The sequence below is a fragment of the Stylophora pistillata genome, chromosome 14 (assembly GCF_964205215.1).
Source record: "Stylophora pistillata chromosome 14, jaStyPist1.2, whole genome shotgun sequence".
In the NCBI taxonomy this organism is placed as follows: Eukaryota; Metazoa; Cnidaria; class Anthozoa; order Scleractinia; family Pocilloporidae; genus Stylophora; species Stylophora pistillata.
This window is the reverse complement of record NC_142532.1, coordinates 5,778,934-5,801,773: the sequence shown is the minus strand read 5'-3', so window position 1 is coordinate 5,801,773 and position 22,840 is coordinate 5,778,934. Positions and strand designations below refer to the sequence as shown.

Sequence of the window (22,840 nt, the reverse complement as noted above, 5' to 3'; positions counted from 1 at the left end):
AACTAGAATGAAACAAAAGAAAGAAAAAAATGTGAAAAGAAAATGTACGAGAAAAGAGGCACAGAGATGCAAAAAGGACGAAGACGTCCCCATGGCGTTCAAGAAGCGTGTGACCACTCGCGAGGGGAGATGGATAAACGTTGGTAGAGGTGAAATCCAATGAAAAGCCGCTTATTAAGAGGGGAGGAGGTTTGCAATATGGACTTCTTGTAAATCCTTACAACTTAGAGAAAGACGATAAGAAACCACGCATTATTTGTACATTATATATATTTCTCCTACACAGTAAAAACTTAGTATAAAAGAAACTACACTAAATTGTTAACGACAATAAGTAATATAAGCGTTAAAGGGAGACAATAAAGTGAGCCAAATAAATTTCAAAACTGATCGTAATTTAGACTTTCCTCACGGCATTAACATACTAACAACAAAGAGTCCACGAGAATCAGAAAAAATCTAAACTGGAGCACAACTTTTGGTTTGAAATAGGATTAAGTAATAGAGAAACTAGTTCTTATCAGTTGAATAATGTTTCTTCAAAGCTTAGAAGTTCAAAATAAATTAAACTACGGTAAACGAACAGTCATCTTAAACTGTAAATAAAGTAGCATATAACTACTTAACACGCAATATACTGACATTACACAAAGCATATTTAGCCAAAACTGTCCCAGTTTGTATTCAAACTCCTACGTTACATCATACAGCTAAACATGAGTGGGGTTAACTATCACAGGCACACAGCTGGTAGTTATCTAAAATTAATCTCATAAAATTTCCTCTTAAACTGCTGTGATACAATATATCTTTTACTCTTTCACCTTTATAATATATATTTTCTCCCTTGGCCACATAATGGGTCCTCAGTGTATAAATGCGAAAAGTGCTATGAATACCTATGTAAAAATTCTAAATCTAAGGAAGATAACACCAGTTATCTTCAAATCATACTAAGGGAAGTTTAAGGCAAAGAAGAACAGTTGAACCTGATTTGAATAGAAAATTTCAAACATTGAAATTTTTTTCCTAGATTCCTGTACAAATACGGACAAGATTTAAATTTCTTCATGAGATTATTCTACAAGAAACTTTCGTTTGAGAAAAACATGGTTTATTTTAATTACTTCCATTATTCATATGGTGAATATTTTGTACTGGACACAAGAAATTCCTTGTTACGTATTTCAGAATTTATGTCCCGGTACTTAAAATGAGCAGATAAGCGTTTGTTAAAACAGACTAAAATAAACAAAACCCATTTGATTTTAGTAGGACTAATGTCTCAAATACATGGTCTGTAAATTCAATAGGCCATTCTGGATATATGTAAATTCAAACTTGGCTCCGAGCTTTGGGGAAATGAAGCAAAAGGTTGAGGGATGAATAGCTGGTTTCTTTTTTTTTTATTACCCAAGTCTGGGAGCCATGTTAGAATTTTGATATATTGATTTTAATATATACAGGCCTACACCCGGTTTTACATTATCGCTGATATAAAGCTTAGAATGGCAATCTTGGCACAGAAAGAATTGTATTGTATTCAAATGGACTGAAAAAATGACAATGGATGAATAACCTCAATTTGTAACAAAGTAATTTATGGTGAAGAAAAACCATATACTTTTAATTGCCATAGGACTGCCAATTTGGGAAATAAAATTTTTTTCAACCTAGATCTGCGAACATTTTAAACATCAAGAACTGTTTCTCTGCAAATCAACAACTTTGAGCATGCGCTTAATGAAAACCCAGTGGAGAGGCTCATGTTTACATATACGAAAAAACCCTCTGGTTGGTTTCAGTGCAAGTTATCGCCCAGTATAGGAATGGAGCTTACTATCGCTTTGTGAAAACTGAAACCTAATAATCGCCATTTAACGACAGGCGTTCTAGTAGCTAGCCCTCTTACATTCCGTTCTCTTCGCAAGCATTAAGAATTGTAAAGTTAAAACTATAGACAATTCCACTGATTAATTAATATATAATCAAGAAGTTTGTTTTATTTCATCACACCTAAAGTTTCATCTAACAAAGTTAGCAAAAATTCCAGAAAAATGTAAAACACCTTAAAGTGCCTATGAAGTAAAAATTTTTTTGCATAATTTTGTAGCTTATTATGTCCTTATTAAGGAATGACAAAAGAAATTTCAAGGAAAGAAATTTAAATCGGCTTTTTGGTGGCTCAAAGTCTCTAAATTAGACGTTATCGGTGTCTCCGGAAACTGGGAATGAGTTTGGCTCTGATGACGTAGCTGGTGGTTCTGGCGCTTTGTTTAAGCTTTTATTTGTCGTCTTCAGAACCACCAACTACGTCAGTTCCTTTGTAAGATGAGATTTGACCGCGCGCAAAATGGAACCATTTCAGATTGCAAAATCCAAACTTTGAGGTTCAAAAAATAATACAAGAAAGTTCTTTTGGTCGGCCAAAATCGCTTAGCTGTGTTCATCAAGACATAAGCAAACAAACAGGGCATAAAAAATTTTTTCTTCATAGGCACTTTAAAGACTTCTGTATTATGTTGTATTTTAATCTTGCTGAGAAAACAAAAAAAATCATTTCACCGTGGCACAATCTTCACCTGTAACTACTCATTGCTTTGCACTGAAGTCCAGCGTGACATCATCACCAATTAGTACAAACGGCGCCCAGTGTATGACGTCATTGTACTTGTTTGATTCTCTAAGGCTTTTCATGGCCAGGTTCAGAGACTCACTTGCTGGTTTTTCTTCTGCAAGGTGTTGATAAAAGCATTTCATGACATTTCGTGTTGCCTCGTCATCAATCGCTTACATGGAAGCTACAACAGATCGAGCACCAGCCCCCATAAAGGCGCGTGCAATGCAAACCACACCCTCAGCTTTGATCTCGCCCCGACCACTGTGGCAACAGTTAAGCACGACAATTTTGGCGTGGAGTTGAGTATTCAACACATCTCCAATTGTTAAAATGTAGTCCTCCTTCTTTGGCACTGTAGATATTCGGTCTGGGTCGGGTGTGAGGGCAATTTCGCCAGTTTCCATACATCCGTGTGCCGCAAAGTGAACTAAGGACACGGAAGTGAGTCTTTGCAGCACCTCGCGTTTTGTGGCCCGTCCGCCAGTGATCGGCGCGATCTTCAGAATTTTTCCGATCATTTCTACTTCCTCTTCAGCACACGGAAGCTGCTCTAAGATTTTCTCACCCTGGCTGTTAGTAACCTCAGCTCCCCACGGATCTCCAACAAGTAGCGCACCACTGCTTTTGTGGTGATCTTCTGGGCAATCGGCGATGAGTCTGTGACTTGTTAGAGATGGAGTAAGTCGGATTCTAAACGATTCACACAGGTACTTAGAATTAGCATCCTTGAATGCAGCGTAAGGGGCGAGCCACAGGGGACCATCGGGAACAATGAGTAACTCATCATCTTGAAGCAGGTCAGCAACTGGTTGAATACTGATGTTGTACAAAGGGCTCAAATAGGCATCTAGCTGGATGAGAGGCTTGGGAATATTCTGTTCACCTTCCTCAATCACTTTTGAACGGCTTTCCTTCAAAGCATCCAAAGATCGATCCTCACATCTTACTTCAGGAAGCTCATTAATTTTTGCACAAGCATCGAGGACGAAGGACTCCAAGGATTGAGTTGCAACAGTCTGTGACATGATGCGTTCTACGTTATTTATTTTGAAATAAACTTTTCCTTTCGACACAACCCAAAGATTGACGTCGGGATGGTCCAAGGCCTCAAAGAGAGTGCTTGATGGAAGGTGCCTTACAACTGTCAAATTTTCATCATCTACATCTTGTTGAATTGCTCCACTACAAAAGCGGGATTCCATAAGGTCAGTCAGGGCTTGAGCACGTCCTCTCTCAGCAGCTGACAAGGCTTCAACAATCTTTTTTTGTTTCTTAAGCACTCTCCACAAAACCGGATAAGCTATCTGAGCTTCGTTTCGAAAGTTAACTTTCCACTCATCTTTCGATTTAAGAAGACTTCTCATATCGTTATATAGCTTTACACTTGCTTTGTAATGTTCATGAGCTTTCGGTAAAAAGCCTAAAGACTCGGCTAGTATGAATAGTAGGCTGCCGCCTCTAATAATTCGTCCTCCAATTCTTTGGCAGTTTTTAGCTGTTGGCTGATAAAATATATAATGTTTGTACAATCGCCTTGACTTTGATACGCATTGCCAAGGTTTGCAAAAGCTTTACCCTTCCCATGCTTGTCCCCCAATTCTTTGGCTATCTCAAGATAAGAGGTTTGGTACTTTATGGCTTGTTTGAAGTCTTCCTGACCTTGATAAGCGTTGCCCAGATTCCCATGTGCATTACCCTCCCCACGCTTGTCTCCAACTGCTTTGGTGATTGCAAGACATAGCTTATGATTGTGTATGGGTTCTTCGTAATCGCCCAGAATTTGATAAGAGTTGCCAAGATTGCCATACGCGATACCCACCCCATCCTTGTCTCCCACTTCTTTAAAAATTTCAAGATGTTGATTTTGGTACTCAATTGCTTTTTTCAAGTCACCCAGTTTTTGATAAGCATTGCCAAGATTACAAGAAGCTGTACCCTTCCCACGCTTGTCTTGTGTTTCTTTAGTAATTTCAAAATGTAGGTTGTGGAAATCTATAGCTCTTTTGAAGTCGCCCAAACGGTGATAGGCATTACCAAGATTGCAATAAGCTGTGCCTTCCCCGCGCTTATCTCCTACCTCTTGAGTAGTTTCAAGATGTTTCTTTTGGTTTCTTATGGCTCTTTTCAAGTCTCCCATACTGTGATGAGCATTGCCGAGATTGCAATAAGCAGCACCCTCCCCTTGCCTGTCCCCTATTTTTTCACTTATTTCAAGATGTAGGCTGTGGTACTCAATGGCTTTTTTGAAATCGCCCAGACTTTGACAAGAATAGCCTAGACTAGCATAGGCTTTACCCTCCACATGCCTGTCCCCAACTTCTTTAACAAGTTTGAGGCACAGCTCGTAGTTGTGTTTGGCTATTTTAAAATCACCTAGACTGGAATAAGCACTGCCAAGATTGCCATACGCTTTTCCCTTTCCATTTTTGTCTCCTTCTTCTTCAGCAAGTCTAAGATGTAGGTTGTGGCAGTCAATAGCTTTTTTGAAATCGCCCAAATTATAATAAGCTTTTCCAAGTTCACCATGAGCTTTGCCCTCCCCATGCTTGTCTCCTACTTCTTGGAAAATTTAAAGGGCAAGGTTGTGGTGTTGTAGGGCTTTTTGAAAGTCTCCCAGGTTTTGACAAGCATTGCCAAGATTACCACAAGCTTTACCCTCCCCATGTTTGTCTTTTAATTCTCTGGTAAATTCAAGGTTTTGCTTTTGGAATTCTAAAGCTCTTTTGAAATCACCCAAGCTGTAATAAGCATTGCCAAGATTACAATAAACTTTAAACTTCCCACAACTGTCTCCCAGCTCTTTGACAATTTCAAGCTCTAGGTTGTGGTAGTGCAATGCATTTTTGTACTCGCTTAGGCTGTGATGAGTTTTTCCAATATTCCCATACGCCGTACCCATCGCATGCCTGTCTCCTACTTCTTTAGAACGTTCAAGACATAGTTTGTAGTAGTTTAAAGCATTTTCGAAAGCTCCAAGACTGTAGTACACATTACCAAGATTGCCAAATGTATTACCGTTCCTCTTCTTTTCTCCTACTTCTTCAGTTAGTTGAAGACCTAACTTGTAGTAGTGTATGGCATTCTCGAAATTGCCTAGAATGTAATAAGCATAGGCAAGACTGTCACAAGCACGACCCTCCAAGGACCTGTCTCTAACTTCTTTGGCGATATGGAGAAAACGGTTGTAGTAGCCTATGGCTGTTTTAAAATCACCGACAGTTTGAAAAACGCCCCCGAGGTTACCATTGGCATGTATTTCGCCAGTCTTGTCTCCCTCTTCTTGAGAAATTTTAAGGTTTTGGTAAAAGAAATCTACGAATTTGTTTACATCACCGATTCTTGTTACAGGATTCATGGGAACAGGACTGATATGATCTTTCCTCTTCATAGAATCCCCCTCCACTTCTTTAGTAGACCGGGTTTTTAGTTTCAAAAGGTACTGGTTATCTTTGTTGATCTTCTTTACGTCAAGATGAATAAAAACACCAGCGATACACTCTTAGTTTAGTGTGGATCTATAACTTATGAGCGAAATAGATGCGAATGCATTATAACCTATTTTCATACCACCATACTTTTGCGATAAAACTGTCCTTGACTGTGGCCTTTATCCACGGATATATGTCAGAGGAGAAATGAATGCAACAAAATAAGTGAGCATCCGACGAACTATTAGGAATACTTTGGGGCCGAATGGTGAGTATAGCGTCAGGTATCTCACAAACATATTTCGCAGCGGCCGAACGAAAGGTTTATAAAGAGCTCATCATCAAAAATGAATGTTAAATTGTCTGAGCGAGTTTGTGAGAGGCGAAATGGCCCCTTTTCTACAAAAAACGCTGAATGCTCTCCCAACCTGAATTATCCTCTAAGGAAGAATTTCAACGCAAGCTTTGAAAACTGTAAATATCATCCAAGGAACGAGACCAAATAAGACCGAATATCGTCCAATTTTGGCTGGGTCGTATTCGGTCATGTGTCACGGTTAGGCCGATTGCGCACAAGTCAAAAATTTTTGAAGTGATCTGATCAACTTTCTGTTCCTCTAATATGTAGTTTTTTTCGTCAGTTTGGGAGAGTAAATCGTAAAAACTAAAGTTTAGTAAAGTTCATCTCTAAATAACTTGTACTAAGTAAATATCGTTTTTTGATGAACAGCTAAGAAGAGGTTTGTTATAAGATTGAGATGAATTTTTGTCTTTTCTTGACGCATTGACTACTTCGAAGTCAAGTGAAGGGACTTAACCGAGTCAGTTAATACCCTGCTCCGTACTTTATGCCATTTAAATTCTGAATTAAAACTGTGGCTGTTTTGAAAGGTTCAAAAGAAGATTTCTTAAAGGATACAGCTAATCCCTTATCACACCAAGTCAAAGCTTCTTCAAACTTCCTCAGTTCAGAACAGGCAGTTGCTCCTGTAGACAATTACGTAAAAAACCTCACAACTTAATAACGGAAAAGTCGACAGGAAAAAACATAAATCCTCAAATAAGGGCCTTTCCACGAATCACACCCCCCTCTAAAAAGCGCGTCTCCTATGGAAAAAATATTTAAAACCAGAACTCCACTTCCGTAACAAAACGGGGAATTTCCAAAACGGAGGATTTTTTTAAGTTCTAAATAAATGTATTTGTTTTTCCCGGAAATTGTAATGGTCATGATGAATTGTTCACAGGACTATATGTTGTCTAGTTCTGTTGGTAATCATTCTCATCGTTAACAAATCAAAATTTGACAAATTTTGTAAACACTTGTATAAGTACAGACTGAATTGGACTCCATTCGGTCCTATTATTATCATGAATTTTATTCAATACTGGTTACTTGTGGGGAAGGGGGGAGAGTTAGAGCTTCAAAGTACTGATCAGTGCATTACTCAACAATCCATGACGAAACACAAAATTCTAATAAGAAAGAAGAGAATAACAGCAACCATGAACACTGTGCCCCTTTAACTCAACTTAGACCCCTCACTTTTTATATAATTACATGCATATCTAGAAAAAGGCAAAGAGCAATTTATCTACCTCTAATAATTGCCTTAAGGTAAGTTGGTTTTAATTCAGTGGCAGCTTTAGCATCAACCAGTGACTCGCCATGATTTCCTGTTGCAAATAACAATTCATCAATGTAAATGCAGCAAGTCCACCTGTAATACATGTAAATACAAAAATAAATCTCTTTTCTTTCTTTGATAAGAAATAACTTCTTTGATTTTAGGGCTCAAGTCCTACCATTGATTTAAGTGAATTTGTATGTGTTGTGTCGGTCACATGACCTGAGGAGGTAATGACACGTGGAGCGACGAGCGAGAGAGGTCGATTGAATTCGTTTGTTATTAGTTATCTTATATGTGATTAAAGAGACGTAGTTACGGACAGAATACAACAGTATGTAATCGATATGGAAGAGTAGAGGGAGTTGGGTAAATCAAACCATCTTCAAATAACCACATTTATAGGGGTAAAAGTTGAAAATATAACCACTGGTTCACAACCTGTTTGAGAAATCACCACAGCCCCTTTCAATGAATATAGACCTAAATAATTGAGACTGGTTTCTAGTTAAGACAGAAGGATATATGTCAACTGAGAAAGTATTAGAGGAGCTCGCAGCGCGCGGAGCTTAGCCCCATAATTATAAAAAATAGTAGTAACCCATGAGGCCGAAAAAATTTGGACTCATGACCATACGGGCGTCTGTACAAGGTGCTACTTTTAGCATGCGCGGTCAACTGTACCACGGGCACGCCAACACCATGGCTTTAGTCTTTTCCTGCTGGCGTTTGAGCACAATGCGTGCGCTACACTTGTACATAGCTAAGGAGGCTCTGGGTTCGAGATGAATTAGTGGATGGTACGTTAAGCGTTTGCAGCCGAGAGCCGCGCGGGCTCATCCTCGTAATGGTATCCGAACACGTGTGACACGGAGAAGTTGTGAATGAAAACCCATTAATATTAAAACGCACTTCATCCATAGTAGGAGCTTTAGTTTTGTATGACAAGGCATGCGAGAAAAAAATGCGTGCTCCCCTTTTGGGCTTGGCTAAATCTATATATTATATCACATTATCCCACCAAGTTTGAAGTGTGCAGTTGCCCTGTTGTTGTACAGTTTGGCCTTTAGTTCTTTCTCATTGCAATTCACTTTAATTCCTTCTGTGTAGAAGTGAATAGCCTCAAGGAAATCTCCTTTCTTGAAAGCTTCATTGCCCTGATTCCTATAAACATCAGCTATGGCTGCATGCATCCAACAAACATACAAAAAAAGGTTCCGTTATTAAATTAATAGTTTGGAAACCTATCTAAATCTGTCAAGTCCTCATGTATTTATTAAGGCAAAAATCTATGGCCGGCGCCACGATCGAGCCACTATTCTCAGTAAACAGGTTTTAAAATATTATCGAATCTACAGCCTAAATCTGCAGAACAAAAGTAATAGCCTCTTTGTAAATTCAGTTGCAGTTGTGTTTTAATTTGTAATCCAACTTGCAACACGACCCTTGCCAAACCAGGCAATAGCCCAGGCCTTTTGCCTGGCTAGCTTATAAAGGAAGAAACAAGGAACAAAATTTAGCCGAATGGCCCCAGGCTTTCCTGCCAGGCCAAGGCTAGCCTGAACTTTAATTTGGATTATAATGGAGAAAAACATGGCTGACAATTCAGTTTAAGTCTGCCTTCCTGGTTAGCCTTTATCAAAAACAAGAGCCAGACAGAGAGAATTAGCCTGGCTGGGATTTACATGTATACAGCAATTGATGAAGGAGGGAGGAAATAATTCCTTACTGATAGGGAGAGAGAGCCATCCATGTGTATAATAACTTCTCTGTGCCATATAATTTACTTTTCTCAATTATCACATACATTCTAAGGGGAGGGAGTGAGTGTTGCACATTAAATTGGGTAACAAACAGTACAAAGGAGTCAGCTATCACAAGAATTAATTTTTTTTTGATAATATGTAGTTAAATTTGATAATTTGTAGTTAAATTCCTCAGGCAATAAACAAAAAAAATCAACCAACAAAAATTAAAATCACTAGAATACAAGAAGACTCATATTCCATTAAAGGCTGATATTTTCGAAAGAAACTGTTTGGGGCTGCGTAGGAGGGAGTAACGAAATAATTTGGATATATCAACAAAGTTGAAATGGTAAATTGGCCACCGTAACGATCACAAAAGCTGACGTTTCGAGCGCTAGCCCTTCGTCGGAGCGAATGACGAAGGGCTAACGCTCGAAACGTCAGCTTTTGTAATCGTTACGGTGGCCAATTTACCATTTCTACTTTGTTGATATATCCAAATTATAAAAAATCAAGACCGCTTAGTGCTGGGATGCGCAACACTGGGATCTAATAAACGAGTACGAACCAATGCACCCCTAACAACACGTAATCATTAAAGACCGCAAAATTGCAAAACGTTTAAAGTTTGGAATCGTACGCAAATTAAATGGGTCGGAACACTACGAAATAAATTTCAGTTGTTTAGAGAACAGACACAAAGACGTTTTCCATATGAATGTCAATAAGATGTAGTTAAGATGCAAGCAGCGAGAGAAGCGCGCATAGGTGGGTTGAAGAAATATTACAATGGAAAAGCAACAAGAAATGAAAAAAAAAAAATCACAGAGGCGTAAACGAGGAGAAAAGGTGATTATAACGCGAGCGAGAAAAGACATACACATGCAAAAAGGCGATAACCGTCTGAATTCACGAAAGGTGGAAACACTTAGAAAACGAGAATCAACGAAAGATATGCAAGCGAAGGCAAGATGTCAGCCAAAAGTGAACTTGTCACATCGATGGTTAGTACATACAAAGTTGAACAGATACACATTCAAGATCTGTTTTCTCTAAATTTTATTTATTGCGCACATGAAAGAAGACAATATTTTCCCCTTCAATCACCAAAATTATCAGACTACTCGCAGTAAAATGTAATAAAATCAGAAACAAATAAGAAATATGTAAAAAAACAAAAACAAAAGAAAACTGTGGTTGATTGCCGCAGACGGTAAACCCTCAATGGAGACATTAAGATGTGAACCCTTTCAATCCTTGGAGAGATTATAATACATTGATAGATAAGGAGTAGATGATAATCAGAAAAAATGTGGAAACTGGGGCATATTATCTTGATAGTAACGTGATACAAAAAGCGTGTAAACAAACACATACGTATCCTTGTCAGGTGAGAGAGTTTCCATTTAAACCGTGGGAATAAAAGTGTTAATTAAGCTATGATAGAGCTAGAGTAAACAGTTATACTTAACAAATCGACGGTGGTTTAGTGTGTTCTGTACTCTTATCAACCACGATAATCGTCATGATCACAATGGTCAAAATGTCGTGGACTCACGCGGCGCTGCTAAGTGAGTCCGCAACAATATCAACGCCAAATAAAACGATTCTTTCAGTGCGCGACACATTAGAGAGATTTAGCACCGCGTTTAGGTGAAACGGCAAACGTCAGCTTGCCCTTTCACGTTTCACATAAAATAGCGTGAACCTTGCTGCTTTAGCTTTGCGTGAGCTTACGTCATGGGGAATTTGAAAGTACCCTTAAACTTGTATGACCTTGAAGAAATAGTTTTGGGGGCCCTTTTTCCGGAAATTAACTTCTACTCTGTGAGAGAAAAAGCGAAGAAAATCTTACGTACACTGCAAACGTGAAACAGGATGCTTACAAGTAGAAACCACAAAGCGCAACCGGTGTGAAAAAAGGGCGGGAAAAACACGGTCACGTGCTCGCTCACGCTGTTCACGTTTCACGTAAACGCGGCACTAAATTTCGTGGCACGTTGGCGCTAGTAGTGTTGTCTGTACTCTTGTTAACCACGGCAAATTGTTCAATCAGGTTGCGACATCTCTGCCAATTGTGGTGACATGTCTTAACCCAAGAAAATCCTAATTAACACGTTAATACAGTTAAATAGATACAGGCTTAGTTTGTTTAGACTTGAATACAAAATACCACGTAACCTCAGGTTCGAACTTGCACTAGGCCAACTGATTAAAATAAGAATACAAGTGGTTGTTATCAGAATATGCTAAATTAAGATTGATATCAATACTCTTTACTCCGAAGCAGCTGGATTACAGCACATCTTAAAACTTTTGACCACCTGATGGATCCTAAACAGAAAACTGTCCTCCGCATCTAAGTGTAAAATAAAAACCTAAATACCAAGTGCGTGAGATACATCAAAAATTCCTCATATCATACATAGGTAGGTGTTAAGCATAAAAGTTAAGAACTGGGAATATTCAGAATGTTGAAAGTATTATACCTTAAAGCCTTGTATCTTTTTCTCTTAGCTTGTTCTCAAACCTTACGAGCCACTGACCATCGATCGAATGTCCGCCAACAGCTGTCGATATTTACGGTCAGTGGCTCTTAACTGTGAATAGGCGAGTGTTTGATAAAACATTGAATATGATCAAACCCTTTTTCATTAAAGTGAATCTAACAAGTCTGACATATGGCCACATTAACTTTGGTAGTTAGTTTTTTCAATAAATCGTGGAATGGCAATCTCGACAGTTACAGAATTAGAATCAATTTAGAGGAATCAGATTCTGCTTGAAAGAGCAACAACCTAGCACTTTTTCAAGGTAACACCAAATTGTCAGTAAGTGTCATTCATAATAAAGAGAAAAGATCAAAGTTTACTAAATGACCCCTATTCCCTAAAAAACGGCGAACCGTTCCTCCACTTTAAAAAAAGTTTAGAGCATGTAAGTAACAAAACGGCGATGACCTCACTCTTTGTTAAGGAGAATAATAAAAGAAGAAGAAAGGGAAAGCAGTTGACTGTCAGCTTGGCGAAAGACATCATAATCATTATTTCATTCAGGTGACAAGCCGTGGTACATTTCGCAATCTTGGCAAGCAAGTGAAAAAGCAGAGGAAAAATAACAACACATTTTCTGGTCGACGTAACATAGAGTGGTCTTTCTTTATTTCTTCCCAATACTAAGGATATATATCTTCCTGACACGATGAAATTTATATAAATCAAACAGAAACGTGTTGACAAGTAATGAAAAGAATAATAGAAAAGATAAAAAACGTCAATGCAAGAAAAAAAAACATTCTGGTCTAGAGCGTTTTATACCTTCGCGTGTTTTCAAGTCTGAGAGGTCTCTAATTTTAGTGACAAGTAATTTTGATCTTAATAATTTTGATCTTAAATGTATTCATTTCAACGCACCGAAGTCGAGAGTGACGTCATCGCCAATCAGCAAAAAAGGAGCCCAGAATTTGATTTTACTGAACTTCTCGGATTCCCTCAAACTTTTCATGGCCAGGTTCAGAGACTCGCTTGCACGTCTTCCCTCTGCAAGGTGATGGTAGAAGCATTTCATGAACTCCAGTGTAGCCTCGTCGTCAATTGCCCAAAGAGCCACTAAAAGAGAACGAGCACCAACCGCCATAAACGCGCGCGCAATGCCGACCACACCCTCAGCTTTGATTTCGCCCCGACCACTGTGGCAGCAACTGAGTACAACAAGTTTGGCGCGAAGTTGAGCATTTAACACTTCTCCAATTGTCAAAATGAAATCCTCCTTCGTAATTTCCGCGGATAATCTCTCTGGGTCAGGTGTAAGAGCAATTTCGCCAGTATCCATGCTACCGTGAGCTGCAAAGTGAACTAAAGCAACGGAACTGAGTTTTTTCAACACCTCACGCTTCGTTGCCTGTCTACCAGTGAGTGGTGTGACATCCAGGATCTTCCCGATCATTTCTACTTCCTTTACAGCAAACGGGAGCTGCTTGAACATTTTTTCTCCATTGGGGTAAGTCCATGGAATGTCGGTCACCCACGGATCTCCAACAAGTAAGGCACCACTTCTTCTGTGGTAATCTTCTGGGCAATCGGCAATGAGCCTGAAACTTGTCAAAGATGGAGCAAGTCGGATTCTAAAGGATTCAAACAGGAATTTAGAATCGGCATTCTTGAATGCAGCATAAGGAACTAGCCAAAAGGGTCCATCGGGAACAATGACTAGCTCATCGCCTTGGATTAGATCAATGATTGGCTGAATAATGAGGTTATACAAAGTGTTCAAGCAATCTTCTTGTTCTGCGGAAGGTTGGGGGTTTTCTCTTTTCGTTCTCTCGTTCTCTTTTATACCGCTTTCCCTAAAAGCATTCAAAGACCGATCCTCGCATGTCAAATCTACATTAACCCCAATTTTGTCATAAGCATCGAGGACGAGCAACTCAAAGGACTGGGGAGCATCATTATTCTCTGAAACAGTATGTTCTACTTTATTCTGTTTTAATTGAACTTGTTTTCCTTGGGGAATTACCCAAAGACTGACGTCTGGGTAGTCGACTGCTTGAAAAACAGTGTTTAATGGAACGTACCTTAAAACTTCTAAATATTCCTCCTCCTCTTCGAAAGGGTTCTTTAAAACTGCTTCTTCGGGCGAACCTGCCCCATCATGAAAACTACATTCCATCAGGTCAACTAGAGCTTGTGCGCGTCCTTTCTCCGCTGCAAACAAGGCCTCGTCTATCTCACCTTGTTTCACGAGTGCTTTCCAGAAGCCTGTATAAGCTCTCTGAGCTTTATGTCGAAAATTAACTTTCCACTCATCTTTCGATTTGAGAAGGCTTCGCATAGCATCGTAGAGCGCTATACTGGCTTTATAATGTTCAACGGCTGTTGGTAGTCGGCCCTGAGATTCGAAAAGGAAAGCCAATGAATAGTAGGCTGCTGCCTCTGATGATTTGTCACCGACTTCTTTGGTAATATCAAGTTGTCGCCTGAAAAAGTCTTCGGCCTTCATTAGATCACCCAAAGCTAGATAATCATTTCCAAGTCTACCATACGATATACCTTCCCCATGCTTATCTCCTATTTCTTTAATTATTTCCAGATTCAGGTTGTGGTACTCTATGGCCTTTTTGAAATCGCCCAGAAGCAGATAGATCTTGCCAATATTGCCATAAGCATTACCCTCTCCACGCTTGTTGCCAAGTTCAGTAGCAATTTTAAGATGTGCATTGAGGAACTTCAGGGCGTTTTGGAGATCGCCCAGACATAAATAAACATTGCCAAGACTACCATAAGCACCCCCCTCGCCATACTTGTCTCCTATTTCTTTAGCGATATCAAGATGTAGCATGTGGTACTCTAAGGCTTTTTTGAAATCGCCCAGACTGTCGTAAGCATTGCCAAGATTACTATAGGCTACACCCTTCCCAAGCTTGTCTCCTATTTCTTCGCTAATTTCAAGATGTATGCTGAAGTAGTCTATGGCTTTTTTGAAGTCACTCAGAGCATGATAAGCACTGCCGAGATTGCCATAAGCACCACCCTCCCCATGCTTGTCTCCTACTTCTTTCATAATATCAAGAAGTAGGATTAGATACTCTATGGCCTTTTTATAATCTCCCAAACCCTGATAAGCAGTGCTTAGATTTCCATAAGCACTAGCCTCCCCATGCTTGTTTCCTACTTCTTTCATAACTTTAAGATCTAGGTTGTGGTACTCTATCGCTTTTTTGACATCACCAAGCATGTTATAAGCATTGCCTAAATTGCCATAAGCACCACCCTCCTGATGCTTGTCTCCTACTTCTTTAGCAATTTCAAGATGTAGGTTGTGGTACTCTATAGACTTTTTCAAATTTCCCAGTTGTCTGTAAGCACTACCGAGGCTGCCATAAGAACTACCCTCCCCATGCCTGTCACCTATTTCTTTACTAATTTCAGCACTTAGTCTGTGACAATGTATAGCTTTATTGAAATCGCTCAAACTGTTATAGGTAATGCCGAGATTGCCATGAGCCTTTCCCTCCCCATGCTTGTCTCCTATTTCTTTGGTAATTTCAAGATGTAAGTTGTGGTACTTCAAGGCGTTTTTGAAATCTCCCAGACTGTCGTAGGCAATCCCAAGGCTACCATAAGCGCTACTCTCACCATGCCTATCTCCCATTTCTTTACTTATTGCAAGATGTAGGTTATGGTACTCTATGGCGTTTTTGACATCGCCTAAATTGTGATGAGCATTGCCAAGATTACCATAAGCTCTACCCTCACTGTGCTTGTCTCCTACTTCTCTAGCAATTTCAAGATGTAAGTTATGGTACTCTACGGCTTTTCTCAAATTACCCAGACATCGATTAGCAATTCCAAGATTGCTGTAAGCAGCACCCTCGTTACGCTTATCTCCCATTTCCTTAAAAATTTTGAGAGACATATTGTGATATTCTACGGCTTTTTTGAAATCACCCAGCTTGTGATAAGCACTGCCAAGACAGCCACAAGCTTTACCTTTCAAGGGTGTGTCTCTAACTTCTTTTGCAATCTGAAGACACAAATTATAGTAGTTCAGAGCTTTTTTTAAATCGCCTACTTGTTCGAAAGCATTCCCGAGGCTGCCATAGGCATATCCTTCCCCAGCTCTGTCTCTTCTTTCTTTTGCGATTTTAAGATTTAGATGACAACAGTCAAAGACTTTCTTGATATCACCTGAACTGTTGGAAGTGATATCACGGTTGCCTTGATCTTTTTTGTCCATGAACTCTCCCGCTAGTTCTTCGACAGACTGGGTTTTTAACGCCAACAAGATCTTGTTATTTTGGTCAATCTTATTTACGTTAAAGTGAATAAGAAACTTTTAAGAGACATAAGATATACATATATTTTAAATAAAAATATCTCATGGAAATAGGCAGAACATGCTACAGATTCCATAATTCACTGGTACATATAGCTATATCACCACCTGTAACTACATCTTTCTCCAATTCAGTGCTGTGTTTTCAATTCATATATTAGTGCAATGATATTGAAATCTAGGTTATATCCACATAGGGTTTAGTTCTGCTCAGACAAGGAAAGCTATCAGTTCCAGCTATATCCTTTACTATATGAGATGCAAAAGCTGTAATGAAGAGAGTACTATATATCAAATAGCAGTCAATTTGGATGAAAACCAATTTTACTACTGAATAGATATTATTGTCATTCATCAAAATAATATTAGCAAATCACATTAATTGACTATCTTAAGTTCAAATGTTGGTAAAACAACAACAACACCAATGCAACTACATTAATTCCCTATTTCACATTTTCTGCTACAGAGTCAGGTTGACAAAGTGTTTACTCAAGAAATTAGACCTAAAGAGAAAAGGATACAGCTAAACCCTTATTACACCATGTGATGGCTTCTTCAAATTTCTTCAGTTCAGCACTGGCAGTGGCTCCTGTAAGCAACAGCCTTTTATAATTAGTACATCCAAGAAGAGAAACAGAAACCAAAACTTAACACTGATTCTTTATAATTACAACTTAATAATACATACATGTTTAGTGGAAATAGTTTTTTTCAAAACAGAAAACAACACACCTACTCACCTCTCACAATTGCCTTGAGGAATGCTGGTTGTAACTCAGTGGCAGCTCTTGCATCGCTTAGTGAGTCATGATAATTTCCTGTTTTAAAAATAAACATTTCTGTTTAGATCCAGCAATGCTGGTAATATTGTACATGTATAAATGTATTTCATCTGCTCCCATTGGTTTTGCCATAAGAATTAATTAAGTTATAGGTATTGCTTTGCATGTTTTAGGGCTCATTACTAGTGCAATTTGGTTTTAAAAAACTGCTTTAGGAGCTTACAATTTAAATAATCTCTGATTTTGGAAAACAACTATATAATTCATATACTAGTTCCCAGAGTATCAAAAAATAAAACTGTGTATTTAAGCTTCTCAGTACCTAATTTAAAATGTACAATTGCCCTGTTGTTGTACAGTTTGGCTTTCAGTTCTATGTCATTGCAGTTAACTTTAATTCCTTCTGTGTAAAAGAGGACAGCATTGAGGAAGTCTCCTTTCTTGAAGGCCTCATTACCCTGATTCCTATAAACATGAGCAATGGCTGCAAACATAAAACAAAGATTTGTGTCAATGTCTCAACATTTGGTTTGTTCTGTGGGTAGTTCATTCAGTTTAAAGAGTGTATCATTAAGTTAATTATAAACAAAGATCAAAAACTAAATTACTCATATGTACAGAACCTTGATAAGAGACTTTGAGTCTGCTGGGTGTGGGAAAAAAATGTAGAACTATGCAAAAAGTGGAGGTAGATAGTCATGAGGTTATAGATATGGTCACCCCTCACATACAAGCCGACTCTCTTAAAGTCTCTCTCTCTCTCTCACTTGCAACCTGTTTGCTTTTGCTTTTCATGCACTTAATGGCTGCAAAGGTGTCATGTGCATGTGTGTGTGTATAATTTAATTTTTTCACGCCTCAACAGACTATAGAGAAAGAGGACAGCCATAGTGTAACAGTTGAAACAACACATCTACATAGCTGTTTTAAGTATTGTGCAGATCAAGCTCCAAGCTCAACTTCCTTCAAAATTCCCATTTAGTTAACTAAAATATTAGATGAAAAAAAATGTGAACTATTTTGTGCTTAATTACTAAACATGCCCTTTAGAAAAATTGTCTTCGGTTAAACAGGGCTGAGGGAATTATGCATTATTTTATGAGAAATTACAAACTATTTTTTCTGTGATTATGTGCCAAATTTAGCAAATTATACACAAATTATGCAAGTTGCACAATATTAAAAGTATTGAATTTTACATATATTTTAAATTTATAAGTCCATTTTAAGAAAATCTAATTATTAATAATTATTTGCCAGGATATTGCTTAACTCTCTCTTTGGCTGTTATATTGTAATTTTTTTTGCTTTGGTTTGGAAAAAACTTTCCATTTTAAACACAAAAAGAACAGAAAAGAAAGTTTCTGGAATAAATTTACCAAAATGGCGCCATTTTTCTTTCGGAAGCGTTGATTGGTTCTTTTTCCTCCAATCATATTGCTTGAAAGTCAACAATTAGAGCCCAGGTCTCCAGCAGCAAAAGACAAGAGGCCTGTTTGATTTTACTTGTCTTCCTGCATGTTTGACACAATCTTTTTGATTAAAAATACAGTTTTTGTTGTTATTATGCATATTATGTTTGCCGTTGTTATTTTAAATTTGAAATATTTCACAGGAATAGTTAATTTGAACTATGATTGGCCCAGGTGTTTCTTTTCCTTTTGTTGTTCAAACTTTCTTTTTTATGAATTAGCATATATATACTACTCTATTTTGTTTTCTCTCTCTATTGTTGTAACCGTTTATTTGGACGTGATCGGAATAAAAGAAGCAGAAATTTGTTTTAATCGTGCAAAAAACTTTAGTTTTTGCCATCAAAATTCACTACAATTTAAAACAACTATTTTAAAAAGTTTTGAAGGTAGGAAAATTTATCTTTTAGGACAGATTTTTTTTGAAATATCGAGAATTATGCAAAAATTATGCACTTTTTAGAGGATTATGCAAACTATGCGTTTGAGCTAAAATTATGCGCTTTTGCATCGGCGCATAATTCCCCCAGCACAGGTTAAAGGCTGACATTTGTTTTTGAAGATTCAGGTGACATATAATTATCTCAATGCCTTATACTTAATTGGGCAACTAATTCAAATGAGCATTACGAACTGTTCTAAATATCCTTTCAAGTGCATGATATCAAATCCTTTCTTGTGTCTGGTGGTTTTATCCAAAATCTGCAGGTACATTTATTCCCTGGTACTGTCATTGGTAACTGAAGCTTGGCAAGACTCTCACCTCCCAAGGTCTCAAAGTCCAAGGCATTTTCTTTTACAGGTCCATCTCCAGTTTCACGTGGAACTTTGCTTGAACTTCTTTCCATAGCTACTGACTATATCTGACAAGATGCTTCCTAGAAAGTTTCTGTTTACATTATACTGGCCTGAAAAGAGAAAGGTAACAATTAAGGCAGTAAACATTAGCGCAATTCATGACCACCAAATCACAAGCTAAACATACGTGGAGGTGGCATGGCCGAGTGGTTAGGGTACTGGACTTGTAATCCGGTGGCCCGGGTTCGAGTCCTCCACCCTCTACCCACTGGATTTGTTCTCCGTTGCCCTGAGTTCAACTCCTCGGCTGCGCTCTGTAAATAGCCTACTGGTTTGCCTCCTGCCAGTAGGGATTTTCATGCATTTTATGTTTACTTAAAATCTTTGTTTGATTTATTTGAGGGCCACAAGTTCATCAGTTGTACTACTGTCATGTGTTGCCCTCCTTAAATAAAGCTGTTATTATTATAAAGTTACAATTTTACACATAACATCACAACAAACGAATTGGAATGAAGAAAGGAGCAAGTTATAAACAGATTTTACCAAAAGGCAAGATAATTCATCATATAAAATGTACTTAAATTTTGAGATTCATGAAATACATTATGGACTGATATGAGCAAAAAGTTCAACCACTGTACGATGTATGTTCATAGTTATCAGCAAAAATTTGAATAATTTATACTTTAAGGGGCTGAGGGGAGATATAATGTTGCCAGCTTAAATGATCATACTCACAGACATATCATTATACAAAATATTAGTTGATTTTTGAATGGGGATTATTAAATGATCACAACGTCCTAAAATTTATTAGCAGAGAGATAAAATTTGAAATGATAAATTTTCCAACAAGAGCAACAAAACAATTATACTGTTGGCCAAAACCAATAAAATTTTTAGAAACTACATACACTATAAAAACAGTGCAAAACAGTGCAGCAGTAAGAACCAAGTTGAACCAAAAATTCAGCAAAAAGATGGCAAGTGAAAGCGAGAAAAGATATGGCATACCTCTTTAGACAGGGGCCAATACATTCTTTAAGCATTTCTAATATCAACCAATTCTGTGGAAGAACAGATTAATAAAAGAAATTCTTAATCTATTTTAATCAAAATTAATATGAAATACTACTAACCAAGTTTTAAGAAATAATTAAATGATTAAATTTCCTACTTTGAACCAGGTAGTAATATAAGGGGCTCATGGTCATTTATGGGAGGAGGGGGGGGGGGGTTGGGCTGATGCAATTATACATAATTTCCCAAGGGACTCTTCTTGCCACTGCATAACATAATGTGGCCCCCCTTTGACTCTGTAAACGAAATAAGATGACCCGCCCTCTGCCACAGAAACAGTTTTATTACAACTTAAATAAAACTCACCCAGCTATTTTAAAAGCAAATAGCAAAAATAAGAGAAAGGCACAGAAGAGCAAAGCTAGACGAGAAGAGGAGTATTTTGGTTTACTCTCCAAACTATAATAATAATAATAACAACAACTTCATTTAACGAGGGTAACACATGACAGTAATTCAACTGATGTCAACTTGTGGCCCTCAAATAAATCAAACAAAGATTTTAAATAAACATAAAGAACATGAAAATCCCCACTGGCAAGAGGCAGACCTGAGTAGGCTATTTACAGAGTGCAGCCAAAGAGTTGAACTCGGAGCAACCGAGAACAAATCCAGCAAGTAGTGGGTGAAGGACTCGAACCCGGGCCACCAATTACAAATCTAGCACCCTAACCACTTGGCCATGCTGCCTCCTTTAATTATTACTATCTGATGGTGAGATTCCAGTTAAGGAAGTCAAGGTGGCTACTCTAATATCCTTAAAAGGGACACAAGTTTACTGGCTAAAGCAAATGATGGAAAGAGGGCTTATAAGTGATAAAAAAAACTTATTTTAACCCTCTGCAGTGTTTATAGCTGGAGTACTGGTGGGACCAAGCAAACAACTGAAACAAATAATTCAAATTGAACATAACATTGTTAAGAATCCAAACTGGCTGGAGGCAAACCAGTTGGCTAAAGTATTTAAAATTGAGGCTGAGGATTTGAACTCGGAGCTACCGTGAAACAAATCCAGGTAGTGGTCAGGGTGGGACGCGAACCCAGGAGCAGTGGATTGCGAGCCCGACACACTGACTACTCGGCCACGCTGCTTCCCTTCTTTTTTTTTTTTGTTATGCCATTATTTAAATAATTAATCAAATTTGACTTGTTGTCAATTCTTTCAGTGTTGTTTCTTTTTTTTGTGGAATGGAAACTGGAATGCACAAAAATACATGGCCCCTCAGAAATGGTTGCACAATTTTATACAGCCCCCCATTTACAGGAGCACAAAAAGGTATGACCACCCACCCCATTTGTGCCAGCCCACCCCCCTCCCCCCCTCTAATAAATGTCTGGTCCCTAACTTTAAAACCACACAGCTGATCACCAAAATAAAGATTTAAATAGACAAAAGATGATCAATGAGTACGTTCATTGACTCTCTGGCGACTATAAGAACTGATCAATTTGAAGCGTCAACATCCCACCCCCACCCACTTGGCAGACTGTTGGCTATACTGGGGGAATTTTAACAGTTTTATCGTAAAAGACATCACAGGGACAATTTAAAGTATGCCTTATAGCAAAGCTTGAACATAACACGATCCCACTGTAAATGCATGTACATGGATTGCAAACGAAACTGATATTTTGTTCATCTGCACTAACACTATATTAAATCCGCCCTTTGAATATTCCCTTCAACCCTTCCAAACCTCTTCTTTTTTCCGAGGTAAATATAACTCTTTTTCTGCGACTTTTTTCGAATTCAGCAGCTGTAAAATGTAATAATTTGGATATACCAACAAAGTTAAAATGGTAAATTGGCCACCGTAACGATTACAGAAGCTGACGTTTCGGGCTAACGCTCGAAACGTCAGCTTTTGTAATCGTTACGGTGGCCAATTTACCATTTCAACTTTGTTGATATATCCAAATTATTTCGTTACCCCACCGACGCAGCCCCAAACAGTTCCTTTAGAAACTTTCAGCCTTTTTTCATTTGTAAAATGTAAGCCTAGCTTAGCCTATAAGTGCTGCGAGCATCAGTGAATGCCAAATTCAATTAAAAGTCAGCGACCCTTGGCGTTTACCTTTATGAGCGTCTTCCATGCCGGAAATCAGAGAGAATGAGGACATATAAACAAAATTACAAGGAGAAAATATTAACGAAGGAATTCGAAATAAAAGTATTTACCTCATATACAAAATCTGTTACAGCCATGAGAACGTTCCATCTCTAAAATTGTCGGGGTATTTGAAACAGACGCGACGTGTGCCACTTCAACCCGCCACATAAATGCTTCAAGGAAAGTTACTAGAACTGGTTAAGTATCAAATAAGGCTCAACAGGTATGTTATGGAACGGATAACTGTAATTTTTAGCAGCAAACTTTCTAACACCTCTACCGTAAAATATCGGGTGCTGTCTGTACTAGAAAACGGGGAATCCCCTAGACCAT

At 38.2% G+C, this 22,840-nt stretch overlaps 1 protein-coding gene across 1 annotated transcript; it reads right to left on the bottom strand.

Moving 5' to 3' along the window:
- Nucleotides 1-258: 258 nt before the first annotated feature.
- On the bottom strand, nt 259-22,840 carry LOC111332706 (uncharacterized). Its single transcript, XM_022938119.2, is given in 9 exon segments — nt 259-4,058; nt 4,061-5,713; nt 14,431-16,228; nt 16,783-16,850; nt 17,002-17,079; nt 17,366-17,527; nt 19,279-19,423; nt 20,331-20,383; nt 22,576-22,840. Coding segments are annotated over 7 exon segments (5,310 nt in total). The 5' UTR covers nt 19,364-19,423; nt 20,331-20,383; nt 22,576-22,840; the 3' UTR covers nt 259-2,592.